Source organism: Equus quagga, chromosome 11 (assembly GCF_021613505.1).
Source record: "Equus quagga isolate Etosha38 chromosome 11, UCLA_HA_Equagga_1.0, whole genome shotgun sequence".
NCBI lineage: Eukaryota > Metazoa > Chordata > Mammalia > Perissodactyla > Equidae > Equus > Equus quagga.
Window position 1 is genome coordinate 81470364 of NC_060277.1, and position 20179 is coordinate 81490542.

At 42.6% G+C, this 20179-nt stretch overlaps 2 protein-coding genes across 11 annotated transcripts in view; both read left to right on the forward strand.

Moving 5' to 3' along the window:
- PPM1D (protein phosphatase, Mg2+/Mn2+ dependent 1D) overlaps window positions 1-2131 on the forward strand; it is a 51909-nt gene extending 49778 nt beyond the window's left edge. Inside the window, exon 6 of the mRNA XM_046677672.1 lies at window positions 435-2131. Coding sequence (XP_046533628.1) covers window positions 435-992 — 558 coding nt within the window. The 3' untranslated portion in view covers window positions 993-2131. The remainder of the gene's footprint in view (window positions 1-434) is intronic.
- A 13393-nt stretch (window positions 2132-15524) lies between these two features.
- Window positions 15525-20179, forward strand: part of BCAS3 (BCAS3 microtubule associated cell migration factor) — a 570105-nt gene continuing 565450 nt past the window's right edge. For 4 of the 10 annotated variants that reach the window (XR_006890461.1, XM_046674304.1, XM_046674313.1 and 1 more), the window contains exons 1-2: window positions 15526-15910; window positions 17330-17417. Coding sequence is in view for 9 of the 10 variants with exons in the window: in XM_046674304.1 (XP_046530260.1) it covers window positions 17347-17417 (71 nt within the window). In the remaining variant the exon portion in view is untranslated. Of the gene's footprint in view, window positions 15911-17329; window positions 17418-20179 lie in introns of all 10 variants that reach the window. The other 6 variants (XM_046674305.1, XM_046674308.1, XM_046674307.1 and 3 more) reach the window with 4 other exon arrangements.

Genomic DNA, 20179 nt, shown 5'->3' on the forward strand with positions numbered 1-20179 from the left:
CAGCCTGAAGATGGGAGGGTATTCTGGGTATATGTAGGCCCAGCCCATTACATCTAAAGGAGTGGTGCATATCTGAATCACCTGTGAAGCTTTTCAAAAACAATACCTGAGAGTTTCCGTGTGATTCTCATTTGTTTAATAGGAGTTGCCCCAGCCATGCTCAGCAGGGTGCCATATGTTCTACTTTGCTCATCACAGACAGCATCTCGTATTTGGGAGAAGGGTGCAAAGCCGTAATCTGGGTTTCCATATGATGTAGCTGCTTTAATGTTGCCCTTCACGTTTTCCATACTACTAAATATTCAGAAATGAGAATTTAGAAAGTTGGAAAAAGAATTATCATTTATTCTGATGAAACCCCTTCACCTCCCCAATGGTTAAGCTGAATTCTAGAATAAATTATTTCTTACTTGGTTTACCTTCTTGTTTTTCAGTCACTGGAGGAGGACCCATGGCCAAGGCTGAACTCTAAGGACCATATTCCTGCCCTTGTTCGTAGTAATGCCTTCTCAGAGAATTATTTAGAAGTCCCAGCTGAGATAGCACGAGGGAGTGTGCAGGCTGCAGTCATACCCTCAAAAGATCCAGAGCCGCTGGAAGAAAATTGCACTAAAGCCCTGACTTTAAGGATACATGATTCTTTGAATAATAGCCTGTCCGTTGGCCTTGTGCCTACCAATTCAACAAACACCATCATGGACCCAAGAAATTTAAAGTTGTCAACTCCAGGTCAGATGAAAGCCCACGAAGTTGAAAGAACCCCTCCAGCAAATTTTAAAAGGACATTAGAAGAGTCCAACTCTGGCCCTCTCATGAGGAAGCACAGACGGGACGGCTTGAGTCGGGGCAGCGGCGCCCAGCCTGCAAGCCTCCCCTCCAGCTCGCAGCGGAAGAGCTCGGGGAAGCTCACCATGAGACGCAGACTTAGGGGGCAGAAGAAAATGGCACATCCTCTGCTTCACCAGCCCAGAAAAACCGTTTGTGTTTGCTGAAACATATCTGGAAAATGGTTCTTCTCCAAACTTAGATGACAAGAGGGCTGTTTGAAGTTGGTGCCGAAGATGAACTTTTTTTAAGGGGGAAAAATAAAAATAGTATACAGTTTGACTTTTTGGAATTCTACAGTTTTATCCTGGCCTTGTACTTGCTTGTATTATAAATGTGAATTTTATAGATGTTAGGCTATAAGTTGCTGTAAAATGTGTGTAAATTTGTATCCTTTACACAAACTCAGTTCCTTACTCTGATACACAGTAAATATAACAGGGCTAAATGTTTTAAAAAAAATCAAAAGAATCTTTTAGATTCTAGGAATACATTTAAACTTTTTAAAATGCTTATTAAGACATTTGTCTAAGTCACTTGTGATGAAAACTACACAACTTTTTAAAGTAAATTATTAAGCAAACTGGAAAAGTGATGTATTTTCATAGTGACCTGTGTTCCACTTAATGTTTCTTAGAGACAACTAGTGTCTTTTAAAAGTTATTTTGTATTTCTAATTTCATAATTCAGAACTAAATTTTTCATAGAAGCAGAGTGTTGAGCCATGCTACAGTAGCTGGGTGTTAGTCTCCTTGTCCTAATTAAAATACTATGCAGTATCTCTGATTTCAGTAGCATTTTTAAAAACATTAATCATCAGATACACTCACCAAATCTTTGGAGTAGAAGGAGGCGTGTTTGCCTAAAAAGATGCTCTTCTGAATTATCCCAGATGTTGAGTGGCATTGTTAGTAGTTACCCTCTTCTAGTTTTTGCATAAAATATGTGAAGTTTTTCTTGCTATTTCAATAACGGATGGTGCTGCTAATTCCCAACATTTCTTAAATTATTTTATATATCGTACAGTTGTCATTGATTATATGGATATATGTTTGTTCATCTAATAAATCAGTGAACTGTTCCTGATGTTGCTGGATTTTTGTTGTTGGTTTGTTTTAATATAAACTTTGTGTTGGGCCATGATCATGCTTCAGAGTAACAACTTAAAATACATGTAATGTTCATTTTGCACTGTTTTTAATTTTAATTTAGAATACATCAAAACAGACTAACTATCCAACAATAAGAATACAGTTAAGGGGCTGGCCCCGTGGCCGAGTGGTTAAGTTCGCACGCTCTGCTGCAGGCGGCCCAGTGTTTCATTGGTTCAAATCCTGGACGCGGACATGGCTCTGCTCATCAGGCCATGCTGAGGCGGCGTCCCACATGCCACAACTAGAAGGACCCACAACGATGAATATACAACTATGTCCTGGGGGGCTTTGGGGAGAAAAAGGAAAAAAAATCTTTAAAAAAAAAAAAAGAATTAGGGGTCCTGGTAAGACGTTAATTGTGGATAGTTTTTAAAAAGGACTTTTGGGGCCCAGCCTGGTGGCATAGTGGTTAAGTTTGTGCACTCTGCTTTGGTGACCCAGGGTTTGCAGGTTTGGATCCTAGCTGCAGACCTACACACCACTCATCAAGCCATGCTGTGGTGGGGTCCCACATACAAAATAGAAGAAGATTGGCACAGATGTTAGCTCGGGCACAATCTTCCTTAAGCAAAAAGCAGAAGATAGGCAACAGATGTTAGCTCAGGGCCAATCTTCCTCACCAAAACAAAAAATTAAAAAATTAAAAAGATTTTTGGATGTTGAAGAGTTTGTTTTTCAGATCTTTCCCAGATAGAGACATAGCAACTAGCAGACACTTTTGGAGTCAATTTATTGTGAAGAGTCTTTCCATCTTTTAGACCTGTGATACTGTCCTAGCGGCACCAACTGGAAACTTGACAAGTCTGAATGTATATTAAAGAAAAAATCCATTTAACTACTTCTCACTTTTTTTGCCAGTGGTTGTAAAGAAAATAATCTTGTATCTGTGTGAAATTAAAATTTCCATTTGATTAGTGGATCATGTAATCTTTATTTTTCAAATCAGCATTATGTCAAAATGTCATACATTAATTCCTTCCGAGGTCACCTTATTTTTAGTGCAATAGAGTCCAATTCCATGCCATACTAGTAGCTATTTAACACTGGAAACATTTTTAGTTTGAGATACATAATTGCAAATGCTAGAATCAGCTCTTTTCTGTGTCTGTGTTCCTGGGACTCTGTTTCGGCCTATTCTTTAGGGAGTTGTAGATGCTAGCAATCACAAAAAATGTTTGCATGTTTCTATTATTTTTATTTAAATTTTATTTGCCTATGCAACACATAAATCAATAGTATAACCCGTGATGGAATATTCTTGTATAAAGTGGTACAATGAAAAAAACCCACCTCAGCCCCCACGGCAGCCAACATTTCCCTCCTTTTTTGTGTGTTCTTTCAGTGATCGTCAGTGCATACGCATGTAACTGTATATGTGTTTACCTCTCAATCTTTCATCTTGAAGATTTTTCCATATTGTTCCGTCACAGAGCCTTTTCATTCTTTAGTAGTCTAGTCTGTGGATGTATTACTTACTTAGTGACTTACGCTGTCACTTAAACATGTCCACTGAAAGGAAAACACTTACCTCCTCACACAGTAACTTCTGATGCCAGATGTGTGGATTTTCCTACACCAAGTGGTTCTCTAATTGTCAGCAGACACCAACTGGGTGTCGCACAATACAATTTAGTTCTGACCCTACCTACCTGGAGTTAGCAGGTCACACAGGTTAAGGGCTCAGTCTCACAGCAGACTGCCCCCCATTTCAGATGCTAGTCTCAAGCCCCAGGTTGTTACATATACTTCTGACCAACTGGCTATAAGTCAGAGTTGCCACAACCCCCTCCTCAGGTTTGATAATTTGCTAGAACAGCTCACAGAACTCAAGGAAACATGTTAGCCGCTTTATTGTATAATAAAGAATGTAGATGAACAGCTAGGTGAAGAGAAACATCATCAGTCAAGTTCCAGAAGGGTCCCAAGCACAGGAGTTTTTGTCTCCATAGGTTTGGGGTGCACCACCCTCCCAGGACGTGAGCTGGTTCATCAGCCTGGAAGCTCTCTCAGCCCCGTAGTTCAGTTTCGTGGAGGCTTCATCATGTTGGCGTTATCGATTATTAACTCAGTCTCCAGCCTCTCCCCTACTAGGAGGAGATAGGGATGAGGCTGAAAGTTCCAAGCTAATCATGGCTTGTTTCCGGTGACTGGCCCCCATCCTGAAGCTATGCGGGAGCCCACCAACAGTTGCCTCATTGGAACAAAAGTTGCTCCTATCAGGAAATTCCAAAAGGTTTAGGAGCTCTGTATCAGGACAGGGGTTGAAGACCAAAGACAAAAGATCTTCCTTGCACCTTTGTCGCTTAGGAAGTTACAAAGGTTTTAGCCAGGAGCCTGGGACGAAAACCAAAATAAGGGGCTGGCCCTGTGGCCGAGGGGTTGGGTTCCCTGGCTCTCCTTCAGCAGCCTGGGGTGTGCTGGTTTGGATCCTGGGCACCGACCTACCCACTGTTCATCAGGCCTTGCTGTGGCAGCATCCCACACAGAAGAACTAGAATGACCTACAACTAGGATATATACAACTATACTGTGGCTTTAGGGAGAAAAGAAAAAAAGACCAAAATGTATATTTCTTATATCACAATATCATGTCCACATACTGTTTCTCTTCAATATTTTGTAGGACAGATCATTCATGATCTATTTATTTTATGCCGCAAAGATTAAAATGTATTAGTTATATATTGCTGCATAATAATACCTCAAAATTTAGCAGCTTAAAACAACAAACATTATCTCCATGATTTTTGAGTGTCAGAAATCTGGAAATGACTCAGCTAGGTGACAGTCTCATGTGGTTTCAGTCAAGATTTCAATCAGGGCTACAGTCATCTGAAGGCTTGACTAGGGCTGGGGGATCTGCTTCCCGTAAGGCTCACAGATCTATTGGTAAGAGGCCTGAGTTCCCTGCCACACACGCCCCTTCAGAGGGCTTCTCACAGTTTGTCAGTTAACTTCCCCCACAGCAAACAATACCAGAAAGAGCAAGGCAGAAGCCACAATGTCTTTTGTATCCTAAGCTCCAAAGTATCGTATCATCAATTCTGCTGTATTTTATTAGTGCACAGAGCAAATCTGATACAATGTAGGAGGCAACTACATCTAGGAGTACTAGGACATAGGCATTATTAAGGGTCATCTTGGAGGCAGTCCATCACAACCTAGAAGTTAAAAGCATTAATCATGTGAAACACAGGCTTTCTAGAATTGCTTTCATAAGCTGTGCACTGGGTTTGTTTTGGTAACATTAATGAACAATGTTCTTTTCACCATCTTCCGGATATCTGGAAGGTTGTTCTAAATGGAGTGAAGCATGTTAGTGTATTTTTTACCCTAAATATACTATGTCACTAAGAAAAGTTGAAAACTTAAATTTTAATCTTTGAGGCAAAATCTTTTGGCAGTGTGAATGGTTGAATTAGAGATTACAATACACAAACTTTTATAGTCTACTTAAAATCAATATGTTACCACTTAAAGTGGAATGTTGAAAACTTACCATTGTATTACTCTCTCCTCTTTATGTTTTGGTTGTCTTACATATTACAACTACATACACTGAGAACCTCAACAGGCAATGTTATAATTTTTGCTCTGAAAAATGAAACATTTTGGGGCTGGCCCCATGGCTGAGTGGTTAAGTTCACGCGCTCCGCTGCAGGCGGCCCAGTGTTTCGTTGGTTCGAATCCTGGGTGCAGACATGGCACTGCTCATCAAACCACGCTGAGGCAGCATCCCACATGCTACAACTAGAAGGACCCACAATGAAGAATATACGACTATGTACCAAGGGGCTTTGGGGAGAAAAAGGAAAAAAAATAAAAATCATCTCTTCTAAAAAAAAAAAAAAAAAAAAGAAACATTTTAAGGACCGGCCAGTGGCACAGCAGTTCAGTTCGCATGATCTGCTTCGGGGGCCGGAGGTTCACTGGTTTGGATACCAGGTACGGACATGGCATCCCTTGGCAAGCCATGCTGTGGTAGGCGTCTCACATATAAAATAGAGGAAGATGGGCACAGATGTTAGCTCAGGGCCGGTCTTCCTCAGCAAAAAGAGGAGGACTGGCAGCAGGTGTTAGCTCAGGGCTGATTTTCCTCAAAAAATAAATAAATAAATAAATAAATAAAACATTTTAAAGAACTCAAGAGAGGCCGGCCCCATGGCCTAGTGGCTAAGTTTGCGTGCTCTGCTTCAGCGGCCCAGGGTTTCACTGGTTGGGATCCTGGGCACGGACATGGCACCGCTCTTCAAGCCATGCTGAAGTGGTGTCCCATGTGCCACAACTAGAAGGACCCACAACCAGAATACACAACTATGTGCTCGGAGGCTTTGGGGAGAAAAAGGAAAAATAAAACCTTTACAAAAGAAACGTGGGAAAATGCTGTTTTAGAAACAGCTATCTAGGGGCTGGCCCAGGGGCACAGCAGTTAAGTTCACACATTCTGCTCTGGCGGCCTGGGGTTCGCCGGTTCAGATCCTGGGTGTGGACATGGCACTGCTTGGCAAGCCATGCTGTGGCAGGCATCCCACATATACAGTAGAGGAAGATGGGCATGGATGTTAGCTCAGGGCCAGTCTTCCTCAGCAAAAAGATGAGGATTGGCAGCAGTTAGCTCAGGGCTAATCTTCCTCAAAAAAAAAAAAAAGAAAGAAACAGTTATCTAGCAATATGTAAGAGACAAATGGTAGGCACTATTATAATTAAATAGACGTGAGATGAAATGACCTTGAATTATGTTTATTTGACTTGAATTATGGTTTTTCTATTCTACAGAGTTTGGAATTCTACTTTTTAGGAGATTACTACAAAAGGTAGTGTTCAAAAGTTTCAACCTAATGAATGCACCAAAAGAAGTCTATTACTCTGAGTAATTAATGTATTTTTACCTCACAATTGGAGGATTTTAGAGAAATGTAATTTTTTAGATAGACTTTACAGGGCCAGCCCAGTGGCGCAGTGGTTAAGTTTGCACATTCCACTTCAGTGGCCGGGGGTTCGCCGGTTCGGATCCCAGGACATGGCACCGGTTGGCAAGACATGCTGTGGTAGGTGTCCCACATATAAAGTAGAAGAAGATGGGCATGGATGTTAGCTCAGGGTTGGTCTTCCTCAGCAAAAAGACAAGGATTGGCAGCAGTTAGCTCAGGGCCAATCTTCCTCAAAGGAAAAAAAAAATAGACTTTACTTTTTAGAGCAGTTTTCGATTCACAGCAAAACTGAGCAGAAGGTACAGGTTTCCTATCCACATCCTGCCCCAACACATGCGTATTCTCCCTTGATATCAACATCCCCAACCAGAGTGATGAACCTACTTCTCATGATGGTTTTTTTTTAACCTCTTTGTTTTTCCTTTTACTTGACTGAACATTAAAATATTAATGTTCACCAGAGTTCTATGTGAAATAAGATTATTTCACCACTGCTTAAATCATATGATTATTATCCAAGTGTTTTTGGTGGCCAGGGTAAGTGAGGCAATGGCTTGCTTGAGGCTAAAAAAAGAATTCTTTTTTTTTGTTAAGTATGCTTTTTGGTGAGGAAGATTGGCCCTGAGCTAACATCTGTTGTCAATCTTCCTCTTCTTTTTTCCCTCCCCAAAGCCCCAGCACATAGTTGTATATTGAAGTTGTGGGTCATTCTAGTTCTTCTGTGTGGAATGCCGCCACAGCATGCCTGATGAGCCCCGTGTAGGTCCACGCGCAGGATCTGAACCGTCGACCCATGGGGCCGCCGAAGCAGAGCAGGTGAACTTAACCACTCGGCCACAGGGCTGGCCCCTCAAAAAGAATTTTAATCCTGCTGAAACAAAACACACCTTAAAGTATAAACTGACTTTGAAATTCAGTTTGCATATGGTTAGTTCCCTGACAATTCTCTGGGGACTTTTGTTTTTATCTCCAGGGCCAAAGGAGAGGCCATTTCAGTCATTCGTGATTTATTATAATGGATCACTGTAGCAACTGGAAGAACACAGAACTCTGGCTTGAAGTCACTCTTTTACACTGAAAATGAGTTTTCTGGCTGGGATTGCTCAGTCATAGGAACAGATTGTTGAAAAGTTTCCTTATGTCCCAACACCGGGACTCCTCAGCTGGCAGTATGTATTAAACACCCACAAGTTACTTCCATTCAGAAAAATGATCGTTACAAATTCCGTTTTTGCTCTATTTGAAGGCTCATGAGAGAATCTCGCACATCTTTGTGGAGAAAAAATGGAGTAATTAGAACTAGTTGGTTAATTAGTTAACTAGTTAATTTGGAGAAATTTCCAACTGGTTCTAAGAATTTTAAATTTACTTACTCTGCATAAAAGTCCTGTGAGGCTTATAATAGTCTTTCTACAATTACAAAGGATGAAACTAAGGCACAGAAATTCACACCCCTAAAAGATGTGTAGCTTCACCAGCGTTCATCACGTCTGTAAATGTCATCACTCAGTTGCTCGGGCCCAAAACACAGGCGTCATTCTTGATTCTCTTTTCCTTCTATCCCACATCCAACCCATTATCAAGTTCTTTCAATTCTCTCTTCCAAAATATTCTGGAATTGATTACTTTTCACCTCTTGCTTCACTTCTGGGCCCCTTTCTGGGCTGCATCTCCCACCTCCTCTGCTGAAACAGCCCCCCTACTTGACCCACTGCTTCCACTCTTGTCTCCTCTCTGACAACAGTTTATTCTCCGTGTAGTAGACAGAATGATATTCTGGAAATGTAAATATGATCATGACATTTTCTAGCCGAAAGTCCTTTAGTAGATTCCCACTTTAGAATAAAATTGAAACGCCTTGTGTTACCGCATAAAATTACAGTTCACTGCCCGATGTGCTTAAACAAGCCAGTTGATTATGGTGTTGACAAAAATAACCCATAGCCAATCTATAAATGAAAATTTGGGAGAGTTTATTCTGAGCTAAAATCTGAGGACCATGGCCCGGGGCCTTTCTTCCTTTGGAAGAAAGGCCACCAAAGAAGTGAGGTGTACAGAGTGGTTATATACCCCCAAAGAGGGTGTTTCACATATGATTGAAATGTCCCTCCCACAATAGTCACAAGATTGCCCTGTCGGCACAGCGCTTGATGGACACAGCAGGTAGTGGGTCTGCTATCTTGGTGGGTGTAGCAGGAAGCAAGTCTGTTGTCTCGGAGCTGGGTGGTCACAGGTGAGCGCAGCAATCAGTTTCTAGCCTAAGGAAAGATGCTTAATCCTTAAGGAAATGCCAGCGTTGGGAGGGGGAGGGAAGTTGCACCTTTATCTCAAGGGCCTTTGTTCCTGCCATAGGGAATATCTAAAGCAGATATACAATGCATGCTCAAAGGCCTCAGTCAGGCCCTTTGGGAAAAACAAGGTCAGGCCTAATTAGGTTTACACCAAATGGTTTCCTCATATTCTCCAATATATCCTATTTGCTTGCCATTTCTATTTGTCAACGGTATCAGCATTTGGGGGAAAAATCAGCTTTTATTCTGCGAGATCAATCTGCAGAGAGACAGGGGGCATGTACCCTCAGATCTGTCTCCCCAGTTCAGGATTTGGGGCAAAATTTAAGAGGTTAGTGAGAACAGGCTGGCACGTAGAAATGCTGGCAGGACAGGTTTTGATTTGTGGGCTTTGAGCATTTATGGTAAGGTTTTCAACATTTCTGACAGGGTTCTAAACATTTATCATGGGGTTCTACACATTTTTGATGAGGTGGGGAAGGAATTTTAACACCGGATCTTCGTGAGTGAGGGACCCCTCACTTCTGATAAGAGTCCACCTGTCACATTCCAGTGGTGTCCCAGCCCTTGGGGTCCGTGGGGAGGAGGATCTTTAATTCCAAGGTTGGTTCAGGTCACGATTTCTTCTTTTACGCATGCCCTGGCTACATGACTTTGCAGATTTTCTGAAAGGCAATTCTTAGTCACTCTGTTGATAAGAGACGGGGTCAGCTGAATTGGTCCTGAAGGGTCCGCAGTTACACTTATAATTCTATATAAGACCATGCTCCAGCCGGCCACTGCTTATCTCTCCTGACTAGTTTGCTATCATTTTCTACTTAGTTTACTTTCTTTAAATCATACTGTTTTTCTTGTTCTTCCTCAGAATTCCCTCCTTTCCTAGGGCCTTTGTGCTTGTTGTTCCTTTTGTCACCAAATAATTGCCCCAGGGAATTCAAGGGTGGATTTGGAGCATTTAATTGTTTTTCCAAATAGTTTTTTTCCTTTCTTATGTTAAGGAGATGTAATCATCAACCACTCTGAACCAGACCAAGCCTCACCACAAGAGCTATGCCTATGACCTTTGCCTTATATTTTTTTGTGTGAGGAAGATTGTCGCTGAGCTAACATCTGTGCCAATCTTCCTCTGTTTTATGTGGGACGCCGCGACAGCGTTGGGGTGGGGAGAGGGGCTGAAGATTGAGTTGCCAATAGTCAACGATCTAATCAGCTGTGCCTAGGTCATGGGGTCTCCATTAAAACCCAAAGGGATGGGTTTCGGAGAGCTTCCGGGGTTGGTGAACATGTGGAGATTCGGGGAGAGTGGCATGCCCAGGGAGGGTCTGGGAGCTCCACACCCCTTCCCCACATGTTTTTCTCTATGCTTCTCCTCCATCCAGTTGCTAAGTAAAATCTTTTCCTGAGTTCTGTGAGCCGTTCTATCAAATTAATCAAGCCCAAGGAGGGGGTTGTGGGAACCTCTGGTCTGTGGCTGGTTGGTCAGAAGCACAGGTGACAAACTAGATTTACAACTGGCATCTAAAACGGGAGGCAAAGGGTAATCCTGTAGGACTGAACCCTTAACCTGTGGGATCTGATTCTATCCCCAGGTAGATAGCATCAGAATAGAGTTAAATATGTTTAACTTCTTAGCCAGTAAGAAAAATAAAGTGTCTAAAGGGAAGGCACAACTATCTAAAGAGACTGTAAAGTATTTGGGGTTCATCATTTCAAGGGGACAACATAGCCTTCTCCAGGAGAGGAAAATGGTACTATGTCACCTTGCTTCACCAAAAACTCAGAGGCAGCTATGAGAATTCTTGGAGATGGCTGGCTTTTGCCGCATTTGGATCCCTAACTTTAGATTAATTGCTAAAGATATCTATGATAAACCGCAGGGGCCAGAAACGGACCCCTTCGAATGGGATAAGCTATGTGACCAAGCTTTCAATAAGCTTAAAAACTTGCTAATAGAAGCGCCTGAACTGGCCTTACCAGACCTGAGCAAAACATTTGATCTATATGTTCATGAAAGACAGGGAATAGCTATAGGAGTGCTAACCCAAATGTTGGTACCCCTAAAAGGAGTGGTAACTTATTACTGTGGAGAAAGAATAGCCCCCAAGCTTGAGAGCTGTAGCCGCCCCCTGCCTCTTAATCAAGAAAGCTGAAAAACTGACCATGGGCCAACTTATGACAGTGTGGACCCCCCCATCAAATCTCTAGCCTACCATAGACTAAAGGACATCTATGGCTATTCCAAATAGAATACTACAATATCAGGCTAAGCTGCTAGATTCCCCTCAGATTTCTTTAAAACCCTGTCATACCTTAAAACCAGTTACCCTGCTCCCTGATTCCAATGGCCCTATTACCCATGCTTGTCCAGAAGTGATTGATCGGGTTTACTCTAGCTGCAGAGATCTCAGGAGCAAACTTGCCTAATGCAGAGGAAGTATGGTTTGTAGATGGAAGCAGCTTCATGAATAACGAACAAAGAAGAGCAGGTTATGCAGTAGTGTCTCTGCATGCAAGCATAGAAGCCAAGGGGCTGACACCAGGCATTTTGGCCCAAAAGGCAGAAATAATTGCATTCACCAGAGCTTTGGAATTGGGGGATAAAAATAATAACAATATACACAGACTGTAAACATGCTTTCTCTGTAATTCACACCCATGGAGCCATTTGGAAAGAAAGAGGACTTCTTAACAGCAGCAGTAAAGAAATTAAAGATGGGCCAGAGATACTTAAACTGCTAGAACTGGTACGGGACCCCAAAGAAGTAGCTGTGGTCCATTGTAAAGGCCATCAAAGTGGGGAATCAGGGGCCATAAAAGGGAATAACATGGCAGATGCAGCAGCAAAAAGGGCCACAATATCTGAAGAGCTTCTCCAATTACCATTAATTTCCACTCTACCCTTCTACGAATTTATACCAGTGTAATCTCCTGATGAAGTAAGGGACAGGGTTACCAGTGATCCCTAATAGCCAAGGGCTGGATGATAAACCTATGAGGGAAAATTTTGGTCCCCAAACAGCTTGGGCGCTCCTTAAGAGTGCTCATAATTCTACCCATTATGGAAAAGAGAACTTATACCTATGGCTGCAGGTAGTAGATGCACTCAATAAATATGGAAACTTCTGTCTTCCCTTGCCTATGGAGGTCAAACTCCACCATACTAATCAGGAGTTTGGGTCTATCTTAAAACTTGGAAAAGCGGTTCATCTCAAGATCACCTAAATCCTCTTTGGGTAGGGCGTCGCTTGATGTTGCTAACCACACACTCTGATGTGAAACTCTTGTTCAATCATATATGAAACATCCTGTTTGGGGGTATATAACCACTCTGTATACCTCACTTCTTTGGTGCTCTTTCTTCCTTTGGGAAGAAAGGCCCCGGGCCATGGTCCTCAGATTACAGCTCAGAATAAACTCACCCAAATTTTCATTTATAGATTGGTTATTTTTGTCGACATAGACTATAAAAGAGGTGGTGGGGGCCAGCCCGGTGGCACAGTGGTTAAGTTTGCACATCTGGCTTTGGCAGCCCAGGGTTCGCCGGTTTGGATCCCAGGTGCGGACATGGCACTGCTTTTCAAGCCATGCTGTGGCGGGCGTCCCACATATAAAATAGAGGAAGATGGGCATGGATGTCAGCTCAGGGCCAATCTTCCTCAGCAAAAAGAAGAGGATTGGTGGCAGATGTTAGCTCAGGGCTACTCTTCCACAAAATAACAAAAAAATAAAAGAGCTGGGGGAAGCTGGAAGGAGTGGGAAGTATGCCTAGATCCTAAACATATACTGAACACATTGAGGCTATAAAATTACAGATGGTTGTTAGGAACAACTTGGGGCCATGCCTCTGGTGACCCACAAACCTATCTGAGATTAGCTGGAAGGTCTGCTCCACTCCTGGTCCCTACGACAACGCCCACGCTCAGCAGGAAGCAGTTTCAGAAGATGGACCTTAGGAGCAGGATAAAAACTAGAGGAGGGATTTTGTCACTGACTAATCGCCCTGAGGAACTGAAGGATGGGTTTGGAAGCATTTAACTGTCTTTCCAAATTGGTTTTTTCCTTTTGTTATGTTAAGGAGATGTAATACCCACCACCCTGAACTAAACCAAGTCTCACCACAAGAGCTACCCCTATGACCTTTGCCTTATTATTATTCTTTTTAAAGACTTTATTTTTCCTTGTTCTCCCCAAAGCCCTTCAGTACATAGTTGTAGGTCCTTCGAGTTGTGGCATGTGGGACACCACCTCAGCACGGCTTGATGGGCGGTGCCATGTCCGCGCCCAGGATCCGAACCTGTGAAACCCTGGGCCCTGGGCCGCCAAAGTAGAGCACGGGGAACCCAACCACTCGGCCACAGGGCCGGCCCCTGACCTTTGCCTCATTTTTAATGCTAAGATCTCTCCAGGAGGAGCTTAGGCCTTGTTACCATAACCTGCAGTGTATGTGGAAGCATGTTTTCCATCCGAGCCTGCACAAGCAAATACTCACCACTCCCTTTTGAATATTCATTCCCCTCTGAAATAAAGGTCCCTGCTTCCTTTTGTTTGGGGACGCCATGACTTTGGAAATGATTCCCCATGGTTTGCTATTTGCCGCAAATACACTTTGTGAGACAGCCACTCCTGGTGGAGAGTCTGATCTAACTCAACAGGAGGCAAACCCACTTTGGTTTTGGTAACACTTTTGTCTAAACTGCTTTTCCCCTTAGAGCAGCTTTCTCACAAACTTCATTGAGGTCTTTGTTCAAATGTCATCTCCTGAGAGGGCTTCCCTGACCACACTACCTAAAATGAGCCATCTCCCATCTCTATTTGTCTGGCTTATTGTTTTTCATTGCCTTTTACACTACTTGAATTTCTCTGTTCGTGCTTTTATTTCTGTCTTCCCACCAGAATGTAAATTCTCTGGCTGAGAACAAGCACATTGGTTGATTTGTTTATTGCTGTATTTCCAGAGCCTAGAAAATGCCTGACACTTCATATGTACTCAAATATTTGTTGAATGAATGAATGGGTGAGCTTGTGTTCAAGCGTATTCTTTACAATTCTTTTGTTTCCTTGTTTTTTCCATAACTTTGCAGAGGAATAGTCAAAGAATTATGGAGTTTAACAATGCTTATAAAACAGCTATTTAAACCAAAAAACCTACTATAAATGCTGGCTATCCCGTTTGTGATTATTACCTATTGGTCTCCTCTGGAGTTCCTCTTTATTTCTGCTCTGGGGCCTGGATTGCATGAGAATAATGATTATTTAACTCAAATAAGTCTGAATTTTGAAATACCTGTTGTGTTCAGGGCTGTTAGGTGTTAAGGGGAATTCAACAATGTGAAAGCCCTAGTCTACTAAGGCCTAGAAGGAATTTAACTTTCTAGGTGGGGAAAATGAGATACGCACAAGAGAAACACCCCAAAAACATTTCAAAGACAAGGAAGTAAGCCAGTCATAGCGCAAGAACAGAAGGAATTCAGAATATTGGAATGATTTCTTCTTTAGTGGGTTTAATGTAGGAAGCAAATCTTAAAAGGCAGATAATGCTGGGAATTTCTGTAGTGGAAGAAGACGAATGTTCAAAATCTTTTATAAGCCAAAGTTCAAACACTCGCCTAATAGCACTCTGGGTGTTCTATTTATTGGCATGGATTGACGGTCAAGAGCAAATGGGTGGTTTCTCAGCTCTATCTTTCTTCTTCTAGCACCTGATTAACTGCATATTTCCGGGTAGGCAGTTTCTCTACTAAACTCTTCCCTTCTCCACTGTGCTAAAACCTTTTTAAAATTTTTACTGCTGTATCAGCCAATTTGTAACAATGTCTATGCCTATGAATAAGCCATATTCTCATGGGACTGTCGTATTAAATTTGATCAAACTTATGAAGTGCTTAGGACTGCGCTGAGCGATCGTTCAATAAATCAATAAATGATATCACTATTATAAAAGAAATGTAACTGACAATACACCGGGAGATCTCGATCTCTTCCATATAGGAGTTGGAAACAGGTAAGGAAGGAATCAGGCGTGGTCCCCAAACCTAGCTCAAACTGACAAGATTACCAGGCGCGCCCCTCATTCAGATCAACACCTCCTTCGCTCCAGGGCTGCCCACCAGCACAAGCCAGCCTAGGCTCCCGGAAGGTAAACACACCGAAAAGGGCGGGGCAGAAGGCGGGTTCGGAATGGGTGAGTGGCCAGCGCAAAGTGATTGTCAGCTGTCATGTCCACGTGCTCTGAGCTTCAAACTAGCTGTCGCGAGAATTCGATGTAAACAGACCAGTCCCCCTGTCCTCCGACTCCCAGCTGCGACGCTCCGGTGAGGTGGACAGGAGGCTGGGGCATGATGCTTTTTGACAAAGCCCCGAAGGTGTTGCCTGCAAAGGAAAATAGACATGCTCGCAACTCCTCTCCACTTGCCTGCGTTCACAACCGAACCTGACACCTTGGCTTCACCCGAACTTACATACTGTTTTGTTTTTCCTCGAGCCCCAGCGGATTGGATAAATTCAGGAGGCGGGTCCGCCTCTTTTCTATTAGCTGGTTGGCGAAGCTGACCTCCAAGGGCGGTGCCCGGCCGCAGCCATTTGCCTCTGGGATTGGCTAGGACGGTAGTTCCGCTGAGGCGTGGTAGGAAGTGGTAGCCGTCAATCACGAGGGGAGACTCCAAACAGTGAGCCTTGAGCTGGTGAACAGCGTTTACCGGCGGGGCGGCCGGTGAGAAGGCTGGCGGGGCTGTGGCTTTGGGGAGGCTTGGCGGGGATGGGGCCGAGCAGCGTGAGGGGAGAGGGCGCGGCTGGCTGGAATTCGACGAGGGAGAGCTGTCGAGACTGGAGGGGGAGGGGAGGCAGGGCAAGGGGCCAGAGGGCGGCCGGGGGCAGTGGTGGCTCCGCGTTGGAGGTTAAGTGGGTATCTCTGTGCTGGTGTCTTTTAGGAGAGGGGGGCCTGAGGGGCTGGCGAGGGTCGTCCTCAGGAGACAGGGCCCTTAAAGGACAGTTCTTGGGAGGCTGTGTTTCTGGAAATAAAGGGTTGAATGGAAATGAGAGGGCGGAGGGGCTGGCAGTGAAGGTGCTCACCGAGGAAAGGGTACCTGGGCTACTGGGGGCAAAGGGTGTTTTGGTTGCAGCAGATGGGACTTACCAGTTTGCGAGTTTTCAAATAAGGTGATAGAATGCTCTCTACTTAGAAGTGATGGTTTTAGGGGTTTTCAAGATTAGTTCCAGGCTGTGGGCTTTACCTGAGCCCTGCAAGAGATCTTTAATATTGCTGTCAAACCTTTTTTAACCTTAACCAAGTACACTCCATGCTCTTAAAACCTCCCCAGTGATTCAGATGCTGTTAGACATTCAAAGATCAGGATTTAGTGATGTGACAGGAAAGGATAAGGAGGTTCTAATGTCATAGAAGTTTTTATTACTTAGATTCTTGTGATTAGGTTACAATAGCAGGGGGTTTACAAATAGGATTTAAAAAATCTTGTTAAATTGTGATCATGCAGTCTTTTTTTTAGATGTAATGGACATAACATTGTATTAGTTCCAGGTGTACAACATAATGGTTTGATATTTGTATATATTGTGAAATGATCACCACAATAAGTCTTGTTAACATCCAGCATCATATGCAGTTATGATATGCAGTCTTACTCATAGATGGATTCCCATCAGTCTTAGTTAGAAACTGGTACTTCACTGTTCCATTTGGTCTTGAAATATTGTACCGTGTGTATTTTCACTATCTTAACGTAAGATTTCAGTAAATTCTTTAATTTCGGCCCACAGAGGTAGCACGTTTGTTTTTATAAAGTGATCCTGTGCTAGACTTGCCTTCCCATGATCTGGTTCTCTGATCTTTCTAGTTTCTGTTAACAGTAGATCAAAGGGTCCAGCAGGAGTGAACTAGTTATGTTGTTCTGAGGCTTTGTCCAAATACAGAAATCTCATGATAATTTGAAATTTTTTTTTTATCTGCTTCCTCTCTCACCCTCCCCCTTTTTTGTGTAAGAGGAATTGCTGGGAAAGTTTCCTACATTTTAGGGACTTTTGAAAAGGGATCTCTAGTGAGCAACCATAAACCTTTCCCTCTACTCCCAACAGTAATGATCCTTTTTTGTCTATCTTTTTGTTTTGGAAACAGGTTTTGTGAATGAAGCTATGGCTACAGATTCCCCCAGAAGACCCAGTCGTTGTACTGGTGGAGTTGTGGTTCGCCCTCAGGCTGTCACGTAAGCAAATTTCGGATACTCCTAATAGCTGAAGAAAGGATTCCTCAGACTGCTAGTCACTAACATTCAGGCTTCCTTTCTGGGCAGTGCATACTTTTGTAAAATCTATTTAATTTTGGCTCTACAGGATGATAAATATCATTGCCAAGGCCAAATAAAAGGAATAATTGGAGGGGCAAGTTGGTGTATTCAGCACATTTATAGACTACATGAAAAGCACTAGGCCAAATGCTGAAGGGTTATGTGTTTTTGAACTCCAGATTTAACAGTTAGCGAGTCGTTAAGTCAATTTAGTGGGTCAGGACAACTATTTAAAAAATGAAATAGAGTATAATAGAAAATGATGTTGAGAGTATTGTTTTGTGACACACACAAAGATATATTCCTATATATGTATATGTTTACTAGGTCATGATGTAAAATGTATCTCTTACTCTGGGTCTCAGTCAGAAAGTTCCAAAGTCAAACTCGTAAAGAGTACATTTCTATATTTTAAGCATTCTTTGACAAAGTATATCTGTACTTCCTAGGAGCGTATAACCTAAGGTGGGATTTTTTTCTTTTGTTTTTTTTCTTTTGAGGAAGATTAGCCCTGAGCTAACTACTGCCAATTCTCCTCGTTTTGTTGAGGAAGACTGGCCCTGAGGTAACATCCATGCCCATCTTCCTCTACTTTCTATGTGGGACGCCTACCACAGCATGGCTTTTTGCCATGTTTGCACCTGGGATCCGAACCAGCGAACCCCAGGCCGCCGAGAAGGGGAACGTGGGAATTTAACCAGGCTGGCCCCTCTAATGTGGTTTTAAGATATGTATACTTGAAATCACTATAATCCATAAAGAAGATGCAGCAAAACATCATGAGAATTTAGAGGGAATATTTTAGTACTTTAGATCCAGAAAGGTTTTATTAAGAAGCTAACATTTATAGTGTACTTTCAAGGCTGAATAGAGTTTGGACAGTTAGAATCAAAGGTACATTTTAGGCAAAGGGAGTAGAGTGAGCAGATGTGGGAAAGGCTAGCTATCTTCATAAATGAAATGCAGCAAAGTCGATGTATTTAACGTCGTTTGGCAGTAAACAGTTAAGACCTCAATACCTGCCTAAGGAGGTGAAATTTGTTTTCTGCCTTTTAAAATGCTCATAAGGGAATTATAGCGTTTGGGTTATCTCCCTTGGGCAATTTCTCATGTTACGTAAAGAATGTCTTCTCAGACTAACAAAAGTATATGTATAGTATGATATTTTACCATAAGACTTCCTTTTCTCCCCCCTGCATTTCCCAGGGCTATGTTTCTTTGCTAACTATGGACCATGGCGACAAGTTAAGCATATTATTAGCTATGAGTTAGGTACCGTTTCAGTCTTCATTTTGCAGATGAGGAATCCAAAGCAAAGAGAAATTAAGTAAATTGTCCTTGGTGACAGCCAAGGAAGGGAACCTGGATCAAACCTAGGTAGTGTGTCTCCAGAGTCTGTGCACTTAGGCAGTATTCTATGCCACCTCACCATGTGATATTCAACATATATTGCTCTTTTTGTTATGCAATAGAGAAATCTTTGATTCATTTAGTATTCTTTTAACAAATAATGCTTGAACTTCTACTCCGTGCCTAAGTCCTGGCTTATAGGTTCTGGAGATATAAGGTAAATAGACCTTGCTGTGGTAGAGTTTACATTCTAGTAAGGGAAACAGTAAACAAGTAAAGTAATTATAGGCTCTCATCAGCGCTCAGTGTGCTATGATGGAGAATGACAGTGGGGAGTGTGATGTAAGGCTGTCAGGGAAGTTATCTCGGGAGATAACACTTAGGCTGGAGATCTGAAAGGGAGGGAAGAGTATGGGAAGGAGTGCAGGCAGGAAGAAAGCTAGTTTAAAGGTCTTGATTCAGAGAAGAGTTGGGGGGGCCAACCCTGTGGCGCAGCGGTTAAGTGCACACGTTCTGCTTTGGCGGCTCGGAGTTTGCCGGTTTGGATCCCGGATGCAGACGTGGCACCGCTTGGCAAAAGCCATGCTGTGGCAGGCGTCCCACATATAAAGTAGAGGAAGATGGGCATGGATGTTAGCTCAGGGCCAGTCTTCCTGAGAAAAAAGAGGAAGATTGACAGCAGTTAGCTCAGGGCTAATCTTTCTCAAAAAAAAAAAAAAAAAAAAAGAAGAGCTTAGCTTGGTGTATTGTAGGAATTGAAGTTGCATATGACTGAGGCAGAGTAAGTTAGGAGAGTGGCAGAAAAATGAGGTTGGAGAGGTAGGCCTAATTAGTTTTTGTAGGTGTCTAAGGCCTATTGCTTTTTTATAGGATGTAGGATAACTCACATTTTCTTTAAATGTAATTTTTCACATCTCTCTGAAATGAGTTTGATTTGGTGTTTTGAGGAAAATTCTTTTCTCTACTTGGCGATATCCATATACTTCCCATTTAAGATAGTAGTGTCCTCAGCAGTATCATTTTTTTGCATTTTTAACATTTTCCCATATTTTGTCTATGCCAAAAGTTCTGGGAGGACCTCTTCATAACTCCTTCTAATGCCTGCACCCGCAGCAAAATACAGATTCATTTTGCTGTATATACAGGTAAGGAGCTAGGTTCATAACCAGTTTAAAGAGAAGATCACTAAATATTGAGTCATCAGCAACAATTTTTCTTGCTCTAACTAGGACATTCTTCTGCTCTGACTCAAGAGGAAGGTCCCGCCTTAGCCAAGTCTTCTGTCATCACTCCTGCAAATAAGAGTTAGAAGTTATCTATATCATATTAAG